Below are 15887 nucleotides of genomic sequence, written 5' to 3'. Positions count from 1 at the left end.
ACAAAGACTTATTGGTTCTGAATGCAGATAAGGGTAATGTTACCGTCTTAATGGATAAGTCGAACTATGAAAAGAAGTTACAACTTTTGGTAAATGACATTTCGGCATACCGGGTATTGAAACGAGATCCCACTAATAAATTACAAGACAAAAATAACGAGATTGTAGAAAAATTGTTTAAAAACAAAGTTATAGATTTAAAAGAGAAATACAAACTAATAAGCAAAACGTCCAATGCGCCTAGATTATATGGCCTGCCCAAAATTCATAAAGCAGATATCCCATTGAGACCTATTTGTTCGTCTGTCAACTCCCCTTCGTACAATTTATGCAGGTATGTGGTTAATATTCTCACAAACATAACCAAATCGTCCAAATATAACGTAAAAGACTCAATTGAATTTAAAAACAAAATAAAAGATACATACATATATGATGATGAGAGTCTCGTGTCATTTGATGTCATCTCACTTTTTCCCAGCATTCCCGTAGATCATGCCTTAGAAATTATAGCATCCAAGTGGAACCAGATAAAGAACCACACCACACTCACAAAAGAACTTTTTCTAGAAGTAGTTCGTTTCTGCATTAGAGATAATAGATATTTTAAATTAAACAATAAAATTTATGAGCAACGTTGCGGTATGCCCATGGGTTCCCCAGCATCCCCCGTCATAGCAGACATTGTAATGGAAGAATTACTGAAGAATTTTGAAGATGACTCCCCTTATAAGCCACGTTTGCTTACCAAATACGTCGATGACCTTTTCGCAATTGTAAAAACTGATACGGTGGAAGAATTGCTAAATATTCTAAATGGATACAACAGGAGTATTAAATTTACAATTGAGGTGGAGAAGGATGGAAAACTACCGTTTCCCGATACTCTTGTTATAAAAAAGAACAACCAATTGAGTTTTGATTGCTATAAAAAACCTACCGCGTCAGGTAGATTAATTAACTTTAATTCTAAACATGACAAATCTACAATAGTCAATACGGCCAGAAATTTTATCAACAGAGTTCTCTCCATCAGCGATGAAGTTTATCATAAAGAAAACATTAAAATAATAATAAATGTTCTAGAAAATAATGAATTTCCCACACGCAAAATAAAAAACTTTATAAGAGATTATTATAAGAAAACCACTGCGAGGAAAAATGCCGAAAATAATAAAATATATAAATCGATTACATATGTGTCAGGCCTGTCTAACAGAATAAAATATTCAAATATTTATGACAAAGAGAAATGTAATTTAGCCTTTACCTACAATAATACGTTGCGACAAATTTTCAGTAATACCAAGAGCAGAATAGGTAAATATGAGAAATCGGACTTGATATATAAAATTCTATGTAATGGTGACGGGTCCCACGTATGCGACAAAGTATATGTGGGGACTAATAAATCGACACTAAAAACGAGGATTTCCGGGCATAAAACGAATATTAACAAGTAAGGAAGGTTAAGTTCGGGTGTAACCGAACATTACATACTCAGTTGAGAGTTATGGTTGCAACATAAGGGAAAATAACCATGTAGGAAAATGAACCGAGGGTAACCCTGGAATGTGTTTGTATGACATGTGTATCAAATGAAAGGTATTAAAGAGTATTTTAAGAGGGAGTGGGCGATAGTTCTATAGGTGGACGCCATTTAGGGATATCGCCATAAAGGTGGATCAGGGTTGATTCTAGAATTTGTTTGTACGATATGGGTATCAAATGGAAGGTGTTAATGAGTATTTTAAAAGGGAGTGATCCTTATTTCCATAGGTGGACGCCGTTTCGTGATATTGCCATAAAGGAGACCAGGGGTGACACTAGAATGCGTTTGTACAATATGGGTGTCAAACGAAAGGTATTAATGAGTATTTTAAGAGGGCGTGGGCCTAGTTCTATATGTGGACGCCTTTTCGGAATATCGTTATAAAAGTGGACCAGGGTTGACTCTAGAATGCGTTTGTACAATATGGGTATCAAACGAAAGGTGTTAATAAGTGTTTTAAAAGGGAGTGGGCCTTAGTTCTATGGGTGGACGCCTTTTCAGGATATCGCCATAAACGTGGACCAGGGGTGACTCTAGAATGCGTTTGTACAATATGGGTGTCAAATGAAAGGTGTTAATGAGTATTTTAAAAGGGCGTGGGCCTTAGTTCTATAGGTGGACGCCTTTTCGAGATATCGCCATAAAGGTGGACCAGGGGTGACTCTAGAATTTGTTTGTACGATATGGGTATCAAATGAAAGGTGTTAATGAGTATTTTAAAAGGGCGTGGGCCTTAGTTCTATAGGTGGACGCCTTTTCGAGATATCGCCATAAAGGTGGACCAGGGGTGACTCTAGAATTTGTTTGTACGATATGGGTATCAAATGGAAGGTGTTAATGAGTATTTTAAAAGGGAGTGCTCCTTATTTCCATAGGTGGACGCCGTTTCGTGATATTGCCATAAAGGGAACCAGGGGTGACTCTAGAACGCGTTTGTACTATATGGGTATAAAATGAAAGGTGTTAATGAGTATTTTAAAAGGGAGTGGGCCTTAGTTCTATAGGTGGACGCCTTTTCGGAATATCATTATAAAAGTGGACCAGGGTTGACTCTAGAATGCGTTTGTACAATATGGGTATCAAACGAAAGGTGTTAATAAGTGTTTTAAAAGGGAGTGGGCCTTAGTTCTATGGGTGGACGCCTTTTCGGGATATAGCCACAGACGTGGACCAGGGGTGACTCTAGAATGCGTTTGTACAATATGGGTGTCAAATGAAAGGTGTTAATGAGTATTTTAAAAGGGCGAGGGCCTTAGTTCTATAGGTGGACGCCTTTTCGAGATATCGCCATAAAGGTGGACCAGGGGTGACTCTAGAATTTGTTTGTACGATATGGGTATCAAATGAAAGGTGTTAATGAGTATTTTAAAAGGGCGTGGGCCTTAGTTCTATAGGTGGACGCCTTTTCGAGATATCGCCATAAATGTGGACCAGGGTTGACTCTAGAATTTGTTTGTACGATATGGGTATCAAACGAAAGGTGTTAATGAGTATTTTAAAAGGGAGTGGGCCTTAATTCCATAGGTGGGTGCATTTTCGAGATATCGCCATAAAGGTGGGCCAGGGGGACTCTAGAATTTTTTTGTACGATATGGGTATCAAATGAAATGTGTTAATGAGTATTTTAAAAAGGACCGGGCCTTAGTTCTATATGTGGACGCCTTTTCGAGATCTCGCCATAAACGTGGACCAGGGGTGACTCTAGAATGTGTTTGTTCGATATGGGTATCAAATTAAAGGTATTAATGAGGGTTTTAAAAGGGAGTGGCCCTTAGTTGTATATGTGAAGGCGTTTTCGAGATATCGACCAAAATGTGGACCAGGGTGATCCAGAACTTCATGTCGGGTACCGCTAATTTATTTATATATGTAATACCACGAACAGTATTCTTTCTAAGATTCCAAGGGCTTTTGATTTCGCCCTGCAAAACTTTTTCATTTTCTTCTACTTAATATGGTAGGTGTCACACCCATTTTACCAAGTTTTTTTCTAAAGTTATATTTTGCATCAATAGACCAATACAATTACCATGTTTCATCCCTTTTTTCGTATTTGGTATATAATTATGGCATTTTTTTGATTTTTCGTAATATTCGATATCGAAAAAGTGGGCGTGGTCATAGTCGGATTTCGGCCATTTTTTACACCAATACAAAGTGAGTTCAGATAAATACGTGAACTGAGTTTAGTAAAGATATATCGATTTTTGCTCAAGTTATCGTGTTAAAGGCCGAGCGGAAGGACAGACGGTCGACTGTGTATAAAAACTGGGCGCGGCTTCAACCGATTTCGCCCTTTTTCACAGAAAACAATTATCGTCCTAGAATCTAAGCCTCTACCAAATTTCACAAGGATTGGTAAATTTTTGTTCGACTTATGGCATTAAAAGTATCCTAGACAAATTAAATGAAAAAGGGCGGAGCCACGCCCATTTTGAAATTGTCTTTCATTTTCGTATTTTGTTGCACCATATCATTACTGGAGTTGAATATTGGCATAATTTACTTATATACTGTAAAGATATTAACTTTTCTTTTAAAATTTGAATTAAAAAAATTTTTTTTTAAAAAGTGGGCGTGGTCGTTCTCCGATTTTGCTAATTTTTAGTAAGCAGACATATAGTAATAAGAGTAACGTTCCAGCCAAATTTCATCATGATATCTTCAACGACTGCCAAATAACAGCTTGCAAAACTTCCAAATTACCTTCTTGTAAAAGTAGGCGGTGCCACGCCCATTGTCCAAATTTTACTTTTTTTCTATTCTGCGTCATAAGCTAACTTACCAAATTTCATCGCTTAATCCGTATTTGGTAATGAATTATCGCACTTTTTCGATTTTTCGAAATTTTCGATATCGAAAAAGTGGGCGTGGTTATTGTCCGATATCGTTCATTTTAAATAGCGATCTGAGATGAGTGCCCAGGAACCTACATACCAAATTTCATCAAGATACCTCAAAATTTACTCAAGTTATCGTGTTAACGGACAGACGGACGGACGGACATGGCTCAATCGAATTTTTTTTCGATACTGATGATTTTGATATATGGAAGTCTATATCTATCTCGATTCCTTTATACCTGTACAACCAACCGTTATCCAATCAAAGTTAATATACTCTGTGAGCTCTGCTCAACTGAGTATAAAAATCGCAACAACCCTAATGACGGCAAAACGGCGCTAACACAGCATTGCAGAGAAACTGGACACTCCCAATTTAGAAAATGTAGAAACTCTACAGAAAGAGAGGAATTACAACAAACGCTACATATTAGAGATGCTGCACATCATAAACACACCCAGCGACAAACGCATGAACTTCAAATCTGATACAATTTGTATTGCCTCTGCCTTTAGGCAGCTGATCAACAACAACAACAATAATAGATAAGAGCATCTCCCACTGTTTACCAAAGAGTTCACCTGCAGGCTGCAGCTGATATCACTTGAGCGGCGCTCACTACTCGTTAGATAACTGCTTATGTTCAATTTTGTTCATGATAACGGGTTTGTGTTATTTACATTTTATTGTTATTTGCTTTGCACTGTTCGTAAACTTATATTTTTGTTACACTAGTCGACATATTGCATTCAACAATGTAAGTTCTCTACTTGTGCAAATGTGTATTTTTATGATTTTAATATGTATGTTTGTTCTTTTCGTACCTAGTCCTGAAGATGACTTCAGACTGAAGGCGAAATATCGACAAATTAAACAATATAATTGTACATCAAAAATTCACGTATTGTGTTTTATTAAGAATATACAATTATTTGGCCTAGAGCTCGTTTTTATTTAAAAAGTTATAGTTCAAAGGCCGTAAACAACAAAAATAATAAGTTTTGGTTTTAATAATAAAGAGACAGTAGCTTCCTACCATACAGAACAGACAGAAGCTTCATTGCGCCATGTTGCCAGGCCGCATACCCAACTACACCAGATACCCCAATGCTTACCCAGGGACGTCCAGTCCCAGGGCCACAACAGCAATTGCGTCCTGGCCTCCCACAACTCAGGCGTAGTCACGAGCCACTTACTCCTAGAGTGACGACGCCTCCCCGCTGCACTTCATAATTCTGCAGTTAAACTGTAATGGATTAACTGGCAAGATCACGGATATAGTCGATTCCATGAAGCGGCATAACAGCCGCATCGCTGCGAATCAAGAAACTAAGCTCACAGCAAGATTTGCTTTGCAGACCTGTTCTGGGTATAATGTCCACAGAAAATATCGCGAGCGGAAATGGAGGCGGTCTCGCGTTTATCAAACACTACTCAGTGCTATATAATATATTTGATCCCGACATCGGTCGCAGGGACAGTGTCTTAGAACGTCACGGCTTATCTGTCCGGTCAGGCGATGTAAACCTAGAAATCATCAACATCTACATCCCTCCTGCCACCTGTTACCCCAGCGGATACCGCCTTAATATCAGAGCCCTACTCACTGGCGATAATCGCATTATCTTAGGCGATTGCAATGCCCATCACGATCTATGACAAGCAAACCTGCAGGCGGACAGCAGGGGTGAGATGTTGGCGGTTCAAATAAGAGAAACGACGTTCTGCACAACAAACGGAGACGCCCACTCGACCCTAGCGGGTTACGGGTCAGAATATACTCGCGGTAGGTATGCCTGTCGTAAGAGGCGACAAAATACCAGATTCAAGGGGCTGTGTAGCGCAACCCTTCAGGTTGCCAGCGCAATATATAGCTTCTCCAAACCCAATTGTCAACCTCACCTATCCGCGGCGAATCCTGTTTCACTAACAGAGGAGGCTCTGGCGACCCCAAGCTCCTCATGGAACTTGGGGGTGGGGAGGGAGGGAATGGCCTGAAGGTTTAATGTGGCCACATAAGTCGTTCCCGACATGGTCGGGCTAGCACCTTAATGGTGCTGTGGTACCGGAGCGTACCGGATCTGTATCCGGCAAAGCACTATCACATCGATAACACTCCCCAAAGCCTTCGGGGAGCAACCTTATCGCTACAACAACAACAATGTCCCACTCGTATGGTAGGAAGCTGTCAGAGTTCGCTAGATATATCAATCGTGAGCGAAGGACTTGTAAACTGCGTCAACTGGCAGCCGATAGTAACATTGGCATCTGACCACCTGCCTATACTTATTTCGCTTGAGCAAACCGCCGACTTCATCGTCACCGAAAAACGCACTTTCGTAAACTTTAAAAAAGGAAATGACTCGGATCTCAGCCGGTGTGGATAAGCTTTGGTCCACCATAAAGTGCCTATCGATTCCGTCTAAGCCCAATGTAAATATTCCCATCGCCTCTGGCGATAAAGTGCTGTCGGATGCGAAAAAATGCGCGAGCGCTTTTTGCCGACAATATATAATGCTTTCTTCGGTTAACAAAGTTAGAACGCGGGCCCGCGCAAATAAACATAAATTCAGCGCGTCCCCAATTACCAACACCGCCAAAGAGGTTGAGGAGACGGCATAGCCATGCCCGGATGCTTAAAAGCCTAGGTAGAGGGTTTCAAATATTTAGCATATGTCTTCAACCTGCCCCTTTCCACCTTTTTCATCCACGAAGAATGGAAAAAGGCCAAGGTTGTCCCGCTACTAAAGTCTGGGAAACCAGCTAACATAGGAGACCCATATCTCTCCTATCGCCAGTAGCCAAGACGCTTGAAGCCATTTTGCTCCCCTATTTCAAAGCAAATTTGTAACTAGCCTGTCATCAGCATGGCTTTAGAAAACTTCACAGCACAACCACAGCGCTAAATGCCATTAGCCCCCAGATAAATTGCGGTTTAAATCAAAACCCCCACCATAGAACAGTAATCGTTGCGCTAGACCTATCAAAAGCTTTAGATACGGTCAACCATGACACGTTACTGCAAGACCTGGAAGGGTCTACCCTTCCCTCAAGTCTGAAAAGGTAGACCGCAAATTACCTGGGTGGCCGGAAGGCATCGGTACAATTTAGAAACGCAACATAAAAACAAAGAAGAATTAAACAAGGGGTGCCACAGGGTGGTGTCCCCACTTTTGTTTACTTCTACATATCAAAGCTACCTTCGCCACCAGAAGGAGTCACTATCGTTTCCTACGCCAATGACTGCACAATTCTCCCAGCGGCTTAGGGGGTCAGAACATACCCGCGGTTGGTATGTCTGTTGTTGGTGTTGTAGCAGTGCTTCGCCCCATCCAATAGGTGCGACCAGGGACGCAACAAATTATTATTATTATTATTTATTATTACGGCGTTTTAAGCCTAAAATTTTGCTTATTACAATTTGTAAGTACATTTTAATAGTAATAGGATTTCTAAAATTTGGGCTGTCGGAATGCATGCGATTCCGATCAGCACGGGAACTGGCGATCCCAACGGACGAGGCCTGGAGTCATCTTATTGGGAGGTTGGAAAGAACGTGTTCGCAATCCTGCCCAACTCCAAGACTTATGAATACATAGTTTAATTATTTATGTTGTCTGAATGCAATCCGATCAAAACATATGACTCGGATCTCAGAGTTATAAGGCACTTTTACTGGAAGGTTGGAAAGAACGTATTTCCAATCCTGTCCTGTTCCAAAACTTAAGATTACACAGTTTTGTTATTTATGCTGTCGGATTGCATTTGATTCCGATCAACACAAAAGCTGGCAGCTCAGCAGAATGTGGCACTTTTATCGGTTGGTTGGAAAAATTCCTATTTTCTTCGTTTTTTTTCTTTTTGTTGCTTTCAATGAGTAAAAATGTTGAAGGAATATCTTCGAAAATCGAATACCCAGAAAACCAGAAGAAATTTCCAATCCTCCCTGCACCAGCTTGGAATAGACGTGACTCTCATGAACCCTCCAACTGTTTGTGTGAGACGATGTTTTTGGGAGCTCTTCCCCAATTTGATTGCGAGCGATATATTTGACCTGACGCATTATATGGGGTTACACTGAAATGACAGCCCTTGGTCAGGAAAAATCCCGAGTCGCTCCGGTACATAAAACCGACTGCCTTGGGAAGCTTCTCCAAACCCAATTGTCAACCTTACCTACCCGTGGCGAATTCCGTTTCATGGATCTAGGGTGTGGGATGAAGGTCGCATGTGGTCATAACAAATCGTTCCCAAGATGGCCGGGCTGGTATCGGAACGTAACGGATCTGCATCCGGCAAAGGACGATCAACATCGATAACGCTCCCCAAAGCTGAACAGGCGATTTTTGCTAAACTGTCACAAAGGTAGGCACTAAGAGAGGAGATTGTATTTATGAGTGGGAGCGACCGTATAAGCTGGTGGTGCCGAAGGGCGCGAGCGGCAGCGGGTATCTATTGTGGCTTGCTGAGCAGCAGAGCTGCTAGAAGGTAGTGGGGAGCGTTAAGGCGTAGACTACGGGACGCCCTTGGTCGTGAACAGCAAGTGGCCACAAAAGATTTATAGAAGTTACGGGGACGTCGGGTTTTGGGATCTAGCCCAGAACTACCTGTCCGATTCAACCATCCCTTGCACGTGATACACTAACAAGAGTATGACCGTCCTAAAAAGATTCTTTTCCGACAAACACAGCAAAACAACTTCTCAGGACCGGGGTCAGGAGTCGGACCCGGATTGGGTTCGATACCTTCCCGGAGCAGGAGAGAATGGAGTCGTCCCACCGCAAGGAGCTGCTGGGAGGATGACAATTTGTGGGAGGGACACAACAAATTAAATGGGGTTACACTGAAATGACAGTCCTTGGTCGGGAAAAATACCGAGTCGGTCCGGTACATAGAACCGACTGCCTTGGAAAAGTTCTCCAAACCCAATTGTCAACCTCACCTACCCGTGGCGAATCCTGTTTCATTAACAGCCGATGGTCTGGCGATCCCGAACTCCTCGCGGATCTAGGGGGTGGGATGAAGGTCGCATTTGGTCATAACAAATCGCGTCCTAGATGGTACCGGATCTGCATTCGGCAAAGGACGATCACCATCGATAACGCTCCCCAAGGCTGAACAGGCAGGACACCCTGACAAACAACTAGCCCCACTTTACGGGGGTTTGGGAAATCTCCTTAAGCACTATGCTGATATCCGGCACCTGAAAAGACAGCCGTTTGATCCAGACAAGCATAAGAAGGCCCTAGCAAAATTCCAACAGAATCCGTAAACGCCTTTGCCAGGAATTTCGCAAAAAGTATAAACTGACGTCTCTTTTTATCTTTACCCTGTCTGCTGTTTTTTTAAAGTTGAGGCAACAATGGAAAATTTGAACATAAAGCTTAATCTCATACATGCTACTGCTAACCAAAATAAAGTGGCCAAATTGGCAGGATTATTAGTTAACGTTTATAGTTCATACTTAAACTCAAAAGACAGGTCTTACACAATAATCCGGAACAATGACATGTTGTGCATGCGATCCCTGAAAATGCAACGGAACAACGCCCCAAACTCTGTCACCAACAGTCAGCCTTTTATTGACATCTATTCCACATTGAATAACTTCGCCACAAAACTCTCGACCAAGGATTATAGGAAACTCGATAGAATTAGAAAGTTTACAGCGCATCATGTTGAGAATTGTAGCTCCATACCCTCCTAAAGCGAATAACACAATTTATTATAGAATTTTTCAAAGTTAATTTTCTATACCGAGCATTGCAACATCTATAGGATTAACAGTTGTCGCACGAACACGTACCAAACAAGCAGATGCGTTTTGGATACATGGAGACCTCAGGTCAGTAGCAACCTGCAGCTCTTCAATGTTTCCATAATTATGAATTTGCCACGCAGACATTTTTAATTTATAATTTGCTTTAGACGCATTAATTGTGTTCGCAGCTTTGCTTACTCCCCTATTTAAATTGGAGGTATTAATGTAAACTGCCGACGGCAAAAAGCTGCATCGTTTCCAAGTTATGTATCGTGTTTGCATTTTATCTAGTGTTGGGAACTATCGAATGAAAACTATCGAGTTATTCGATAGTTCACTAATTTTCATTCATTCGATAGTCATTTGAAATTCGTTCATTACTATTTTTTCGAATTACTAGTTTTAGGTATGAATGATTCGTTCACTACTATTTTTTCGAGTTACTAGTTTTAGTTATGAATGATTCGTTCACTACTATTTTTTCGAGTTACTAGTTTTAGTTATGAATGATTCGTTCATTACTATTTTTTCGAATTACTAGTTTTTGGTATGAATGATTCGCTCATTACTATTTCTTCGAATCGTTCGTTCTATTTAAATTTATGCTGTGCATATATCAGTGTTAAAAAGATATTAAAATAAATTTAGCATACGTCAACCTAATCGACAAACGTTTTAAGCGTGGTAATTATTAAATATTTTTAACTGAGGAAGTGATTTTAACGATTTCATTTGTGTAGATATTTATAATACGGCCTGAATTGAAGAGATCTTCCGTTTGGAAGTTTTTACCAAAAATGGCAATGAAGTTAAATGCCATATATGCAAAAAAAAATTTAAATTTTCTGGCAACACATCAAATTTAAATGACCATCTACGCCGTAAGCATCCGTCTTCCTCAGAACCATGGTGGAATAACCAGGTGAAGTAAGCCGTCAATTGTCTCGCTCTAAATTCTTCTTTGTTCTATCATTCGGCTATCTGAAAATTTTTCACCAATGTTGTCCCCGAAAAATGTGGTTTTTTGCTTTTTTCAGGAGTGAAATATGGTAGTTTTAGTCATTTTTTCATCTAAACCAGTAGGTGAATATCGATGGACCTTTACCGGATTTAATTACAGAGATTCATATTTGAGTATCTTTGGCGTGGGCTTCCATAAGTAAGGTCGTGCTTAACTATTGCGTTTATATTATTGATGTTTCCTTCATATAAGTATGTTTAATTTGTTCGAAAAAAATTTGAAACAGGTCTTTGTTAAAACAAACTATTTGAATTCGCGTCATATCCAACAAGGATTTTCGCCTGTGCAGCGCTACTGAAGACTTTCGAAAAATGTGCAAGAACAACAAAACTATCGTATTACACCTTATTTATGTAAACACTTCGCTAAAACAATGGATTTCTAAATACAATTACGAAAAATTGTTACTCACTATGTTTGTTTTGGCATAAAAATTAGACCACTATGATAAGAAGAATGTTGCTGTTATGGATTGTAAATTAGAATATATGAATCCGCCTCGCTTGGATTAGCACCTTCTGGTTCTAGGCCGACTCCTATTATATCCCCTGACATATTTTAGTAAATAATAACTTGGGACCATTAGTAATACATCATGAATTAACTGTCAAGAGCTTATGGGAGATCTTCTGATCAAGTTTGTATGATATATTAAAAGGTCATATGTTTTACTTCCAACTCTCAATGTCAAATCAACAGAGCAGATGGAAAGAACAATGGAATTTTAGAGATCGAAACACATTTAAAAGTATTACGATCACTTCCAAGTGTGACTGTAAAACTTTTCATCAAACCCGAAACCCATTTAAGTGCGCAAAGTTCCTACAGTTCAACTATATAATGGATAACACCTCTCCCACTTATGTCCGGTTTTTCGATAAAAGCTTCAACTGAAGTTGAAGTTGAGGTCAGTTTACTTTAGACGCATTCTTGAATTTTACTACTCATCGCAGTTTAAGTTTGTAATTTTATTCGATGCCTAAAGTAATATAAGTTCGCACTGGTCTTGTGTACCCCTTTTGTATTGGCATTAGGTTGCACTGATATGCTGAAAAAGAAACAGTCTGTAATGGCTTTCGTATCGTTATCAACAAAGGAAATCTTAGGAAATCATACCTCCCAAAATATAGCTACAGAATTGAAGTTAATATTTGATGAGTGGTCCGTTTTTGACAAAATAGTTACTGTAGTAAGTGATAACGGGGCTAATATTAAAAAGACTATAATTGAAATGCTACAGAAGCACCACCACCCATGTGTAGCGCACACATTAAATTTATGTGTAATTGATGCCATCAAAGCTGTTCCACAAGTTACTGCCAAGTGTCGTGCCATAGTCACTTACTTTAACCATAGTTCTCAAGCGACGGAAAAATTAAAAAATATGCAAAAGCAAATGGGCGTTACTGAACTGAGGTTAAAACAAGATGTCCCTACCCGGTGGAATTCCACCCTTATAATGATGGAGCGCATATGCTTGGTAAAAAAACCACTCTCTGCCATATTAACTTCTTTACCAAATGCTCCTGATTTCCTCAATTCATCAGAATGGGAAACATTGTTGGACTACACTAATCTTTTCAAGCCCGTAGAGGCTATGACAACCGAATTGTCAGGAGAAAATTATCCCACGATGTCACTGGTAGTGCCCCCTGATCAGAGGTCTTCAATACGCAGTACGAAATCGCAAAATGAAAACTGTAGAGGGAGAAAGTTTGAAGAGCAGATTGTTAGAGGTAGTTTGGATACGATTAGGGCAGTTGGAGTCTGACAAAATGTGCGCCAAATCAACATTCCTAGATCCTAGGTTTAAAAAAATTGCGTTCGGTAATGAAATTAATGCAAATAATACAACAAAATGGCTAGTGGAAGGAGTAACTTCCCTAATACGGCAACAAAACACAAGTGTTTCTACCAACACCCCAAGAGAAGCATCGGTCGATAAAAGCGAAGTATCTCTCTGGGACCTTCTCGATGTAAGAGTTGCTGAAGCAAAAACAATTTGTCAAAACGCGCCCAATGTCAATGCAAATATTCAGTTGGAGCAATATCTAAGGCAAAATTTTGTTGATCGCTCAAATAATCCCCTAGACTATTGGAATCGTAGCCAGTCAACATTTCCGGAACTATATATGCTTTCGAAAAAATATTTATGTATACCCGCAACATCGGTTCCGTCAGAACGAGTTTTCTCGAAAGCAGGGCAAATAATTAACGACAGGAGAAACCGACTTAAAGGAGATAAACTAGATATGATAATATTTTTGAACAGCAATTTAAACATTGAAGGTATTTTTCATGTCAACTCGATGTACATACTTGTGTTATTTACTTTACAATCAATTTTTTTAGGGGTTTAATAACGCAATCAGTTGCCATCTCTGCGGCGAAAATTTAATATAGACCCTCATGCACTATCCGATTTTGGCTAGAACAACTATAGCGACTTTTAGTATTTAAGTGCTTGAAATATTTGTTTTATGTTTCTTTTATAAGTGAAATTTAATGTGCAATTTTTATATTAATTAAACGTGACCTGAATTTTGAAAAAAAAAAAAAAAAACAGTAGCTTATGTATAAGTTAAGGCAATCAATAATGCCTCTGAAACAGATTTGAATAATACAGATAAAAAACCATCTTAAGTAACCCTCTTTCCTGTTGTTGTTGTTGTAGAGGCATAAAATCTCCCCACAGGTTTGGGGAGACCAAAAAACTCAGTGGGTTGCGAACCAAGGTCATTTGCATATCATTCATGCGCTTTGCATAACATGTAACAAAGGCATTTAAATTGAATATTTTCATTATTTACTTGAAGCAAAATTTACACCATTTTAGTCATATTTAACGTTTTTGTTACGTTCCAATGTAGCGTGATCCAGATACGGATAGAAATTTAACATACAAATGCAACAACAAATTGATCCATATGGTTCACATTTTTGTCGCATTTGCATGTTAAATCTCTAGCCGTATCTGGATCACGTTTCATTGGAACACGACGTTTTTTGTCTTATATAGGTTTGTTCTTTAGCTACCCCGAGGGGTAACTAAAACAATCCAGAGATTGTTCTTTTGGCTTCTGGCAAGCTAAAGAACAAATCAAATGAATGAATGAATGAATGAAAAAATTCGTTCGATAGTTAAAATCATTCAGTAACTAACTATCGATAGTTGAATTCATTCGATAGTTCCCAACACTAGTTCTTTTGGCTTCTGGCAAGCTAAAGAACAAATCAAATGAATGAATGAATGAATGAAAAAATTCGTTCGATAGTTAAAATCATTCAGTAACTAACTATCGATAGTTGAATTCATTCGATAGTTCCCAACACTAATTTTATCATTGTGATTAGGGATGCAAACGATACATCGATGTTTTCGAAACATCGATGTTTCCCTATTAATGTCGATGTTAACATCGATGTTTTGCTAGACGATACATCGTCGATACATCGGATAAAAAATCGAGAAACATCGCCATCGTCCATTTCTAACTATTTATAGAGAAAAACGCGCGGTAAATCTTTTCGATAGAATGACACTGCTAATACTTGTCCAAAAATATCGAGAGAGGTATCAAACTTTCTGATTTTGGACACGAGTCTGTGCGGTCTCGAGCGCGCATTATTTTTGTGATTAAAAATTTTAGTGTTCTGTGCAAATTTATTGTGCTAATCTAACTGTAATTTTGATATTAGATATAAACGCATTAATGCAATTTCCAGAAATAACAAAAGCTGCAATCATGTGAGTGATTTTGGCGTCCCTTAAAGAATTTTTGTAAATTTTTGTGCTTAATAAAACGGCATTAAGTGCCTTAAGCACTACTGACAAATCATTTCAAAAGTGTTGTGGAAAAAAAGGCTGCATATTGCCTTCAAAAAAGAGGAATAAAGTGCGTTTAGCACTGCCGAGAAGTACAAGACCGAAAATGGCGTCGCCGGCAAAAAAGTCGGTGGCGTCACTTTCTAGTGAAGATAAAGCAGGCATGCTTAACCAACGAAACGATATCATTTCGTTACGATAATCAACGTTAATAAACGAAACGAAGCCATTTCGTTTCGTTTATTAACGTTAAGATCGTCAAATTAAGGAAATGATTTCGTTTCGTTTTCTGCCATATCAAAACGAAATCAAATCGTTTATGTTGATTATTAATTTCAAACTATGCTGGCAAAGCTGATTGATGGCGGAGTCATTAAAGGTGAAAGCATTATCCAAGCTGATTGCAACTTTTCTCATGAATTTTGACAGTACGAACATTTCTCAGAGTATTTTTGACATTACCACCAACGAATTACACAAACAAATTACATAGAGTTTGTGTGTGTATGTGCGGTCGTTGTTGCCACCTTACGGCTTCACCATGGCTATAGCATTGCCAACACAATTCAAACATAAAGTATCACGTTTTCGTTAACGTGTTTAACGTTAACGAAAGCTTTTCGTTTCGGTTAAAAACGAGATACAATTTATCTTGATAATTTCTTTATCGATAATATTTCGAAGTGTTTCAACGGAAACGGCGGAAATTTTTTGATAAACGATTAGCTTAACGTTAAGGTGCATCCCTGAGATAAAGACAAAGCCACTACGGCAAAAAAGTCTAAAATATTGGAGAACACCAATATTACAGGTTTTTATGAATTATCACCAAATGGTTTAGTGGAAATGAAAAAAATGGAAAATGATCAATTCGCAACCGATG

The 15887-nt window shown here is 39.0% G+C and overlaps 1 protein-coding gene across 1 annotated transcript in view; it reads right to left on the bottom strand.

The window, feature by feature from the left end:
- LOC137240324 (reticulon-4-interacting protein 1 homolog, mitochondrial-like) overlaps window positions 1-10458 on the bottom strand; it is a 173084-nt gene extending 162626 nt beyond the window's left edge. Inside the window, exons 1-2 of the mRNA XM_067766402.1 lie at window positions 10154-10458; window positions 9885-10099 (exon numbers count right to left, since the gene is read on the bottom strand). Coding sequence (XP_067622503.1) covers window positions 9885-10099; window positions 10154-10439 — 501 coding nt within the window. The 5' untranslated portion in view covers window positions 10440-10458. The remainder of the gene's footprint in view (window positions 1-9884; window positions 10100-10153) is intronic.
- Between the last annotated feature and the right edge of the window lie 5429 nt (window positions 10459-15887).

This window comes from Eurosta solidaginis, chromosome 2 (assembly GCF_040869045.1).
Source record: "Eurosta solidaginis isolate ZX-2024a chromosome 2, ASM4086904v1, whole genome shotgun sequence".
Taxonomy (NCBI): Eukaryota; Metazoa; Arthropoda; class Insecta; order Diptera; family Tephritidae; genus Eurosta; species Eurosta solidaginis.
Note: the sequence above shows the minus strand (reverse complement) of the source record. Positions and strands in the feature narration are given on the sequence as shown.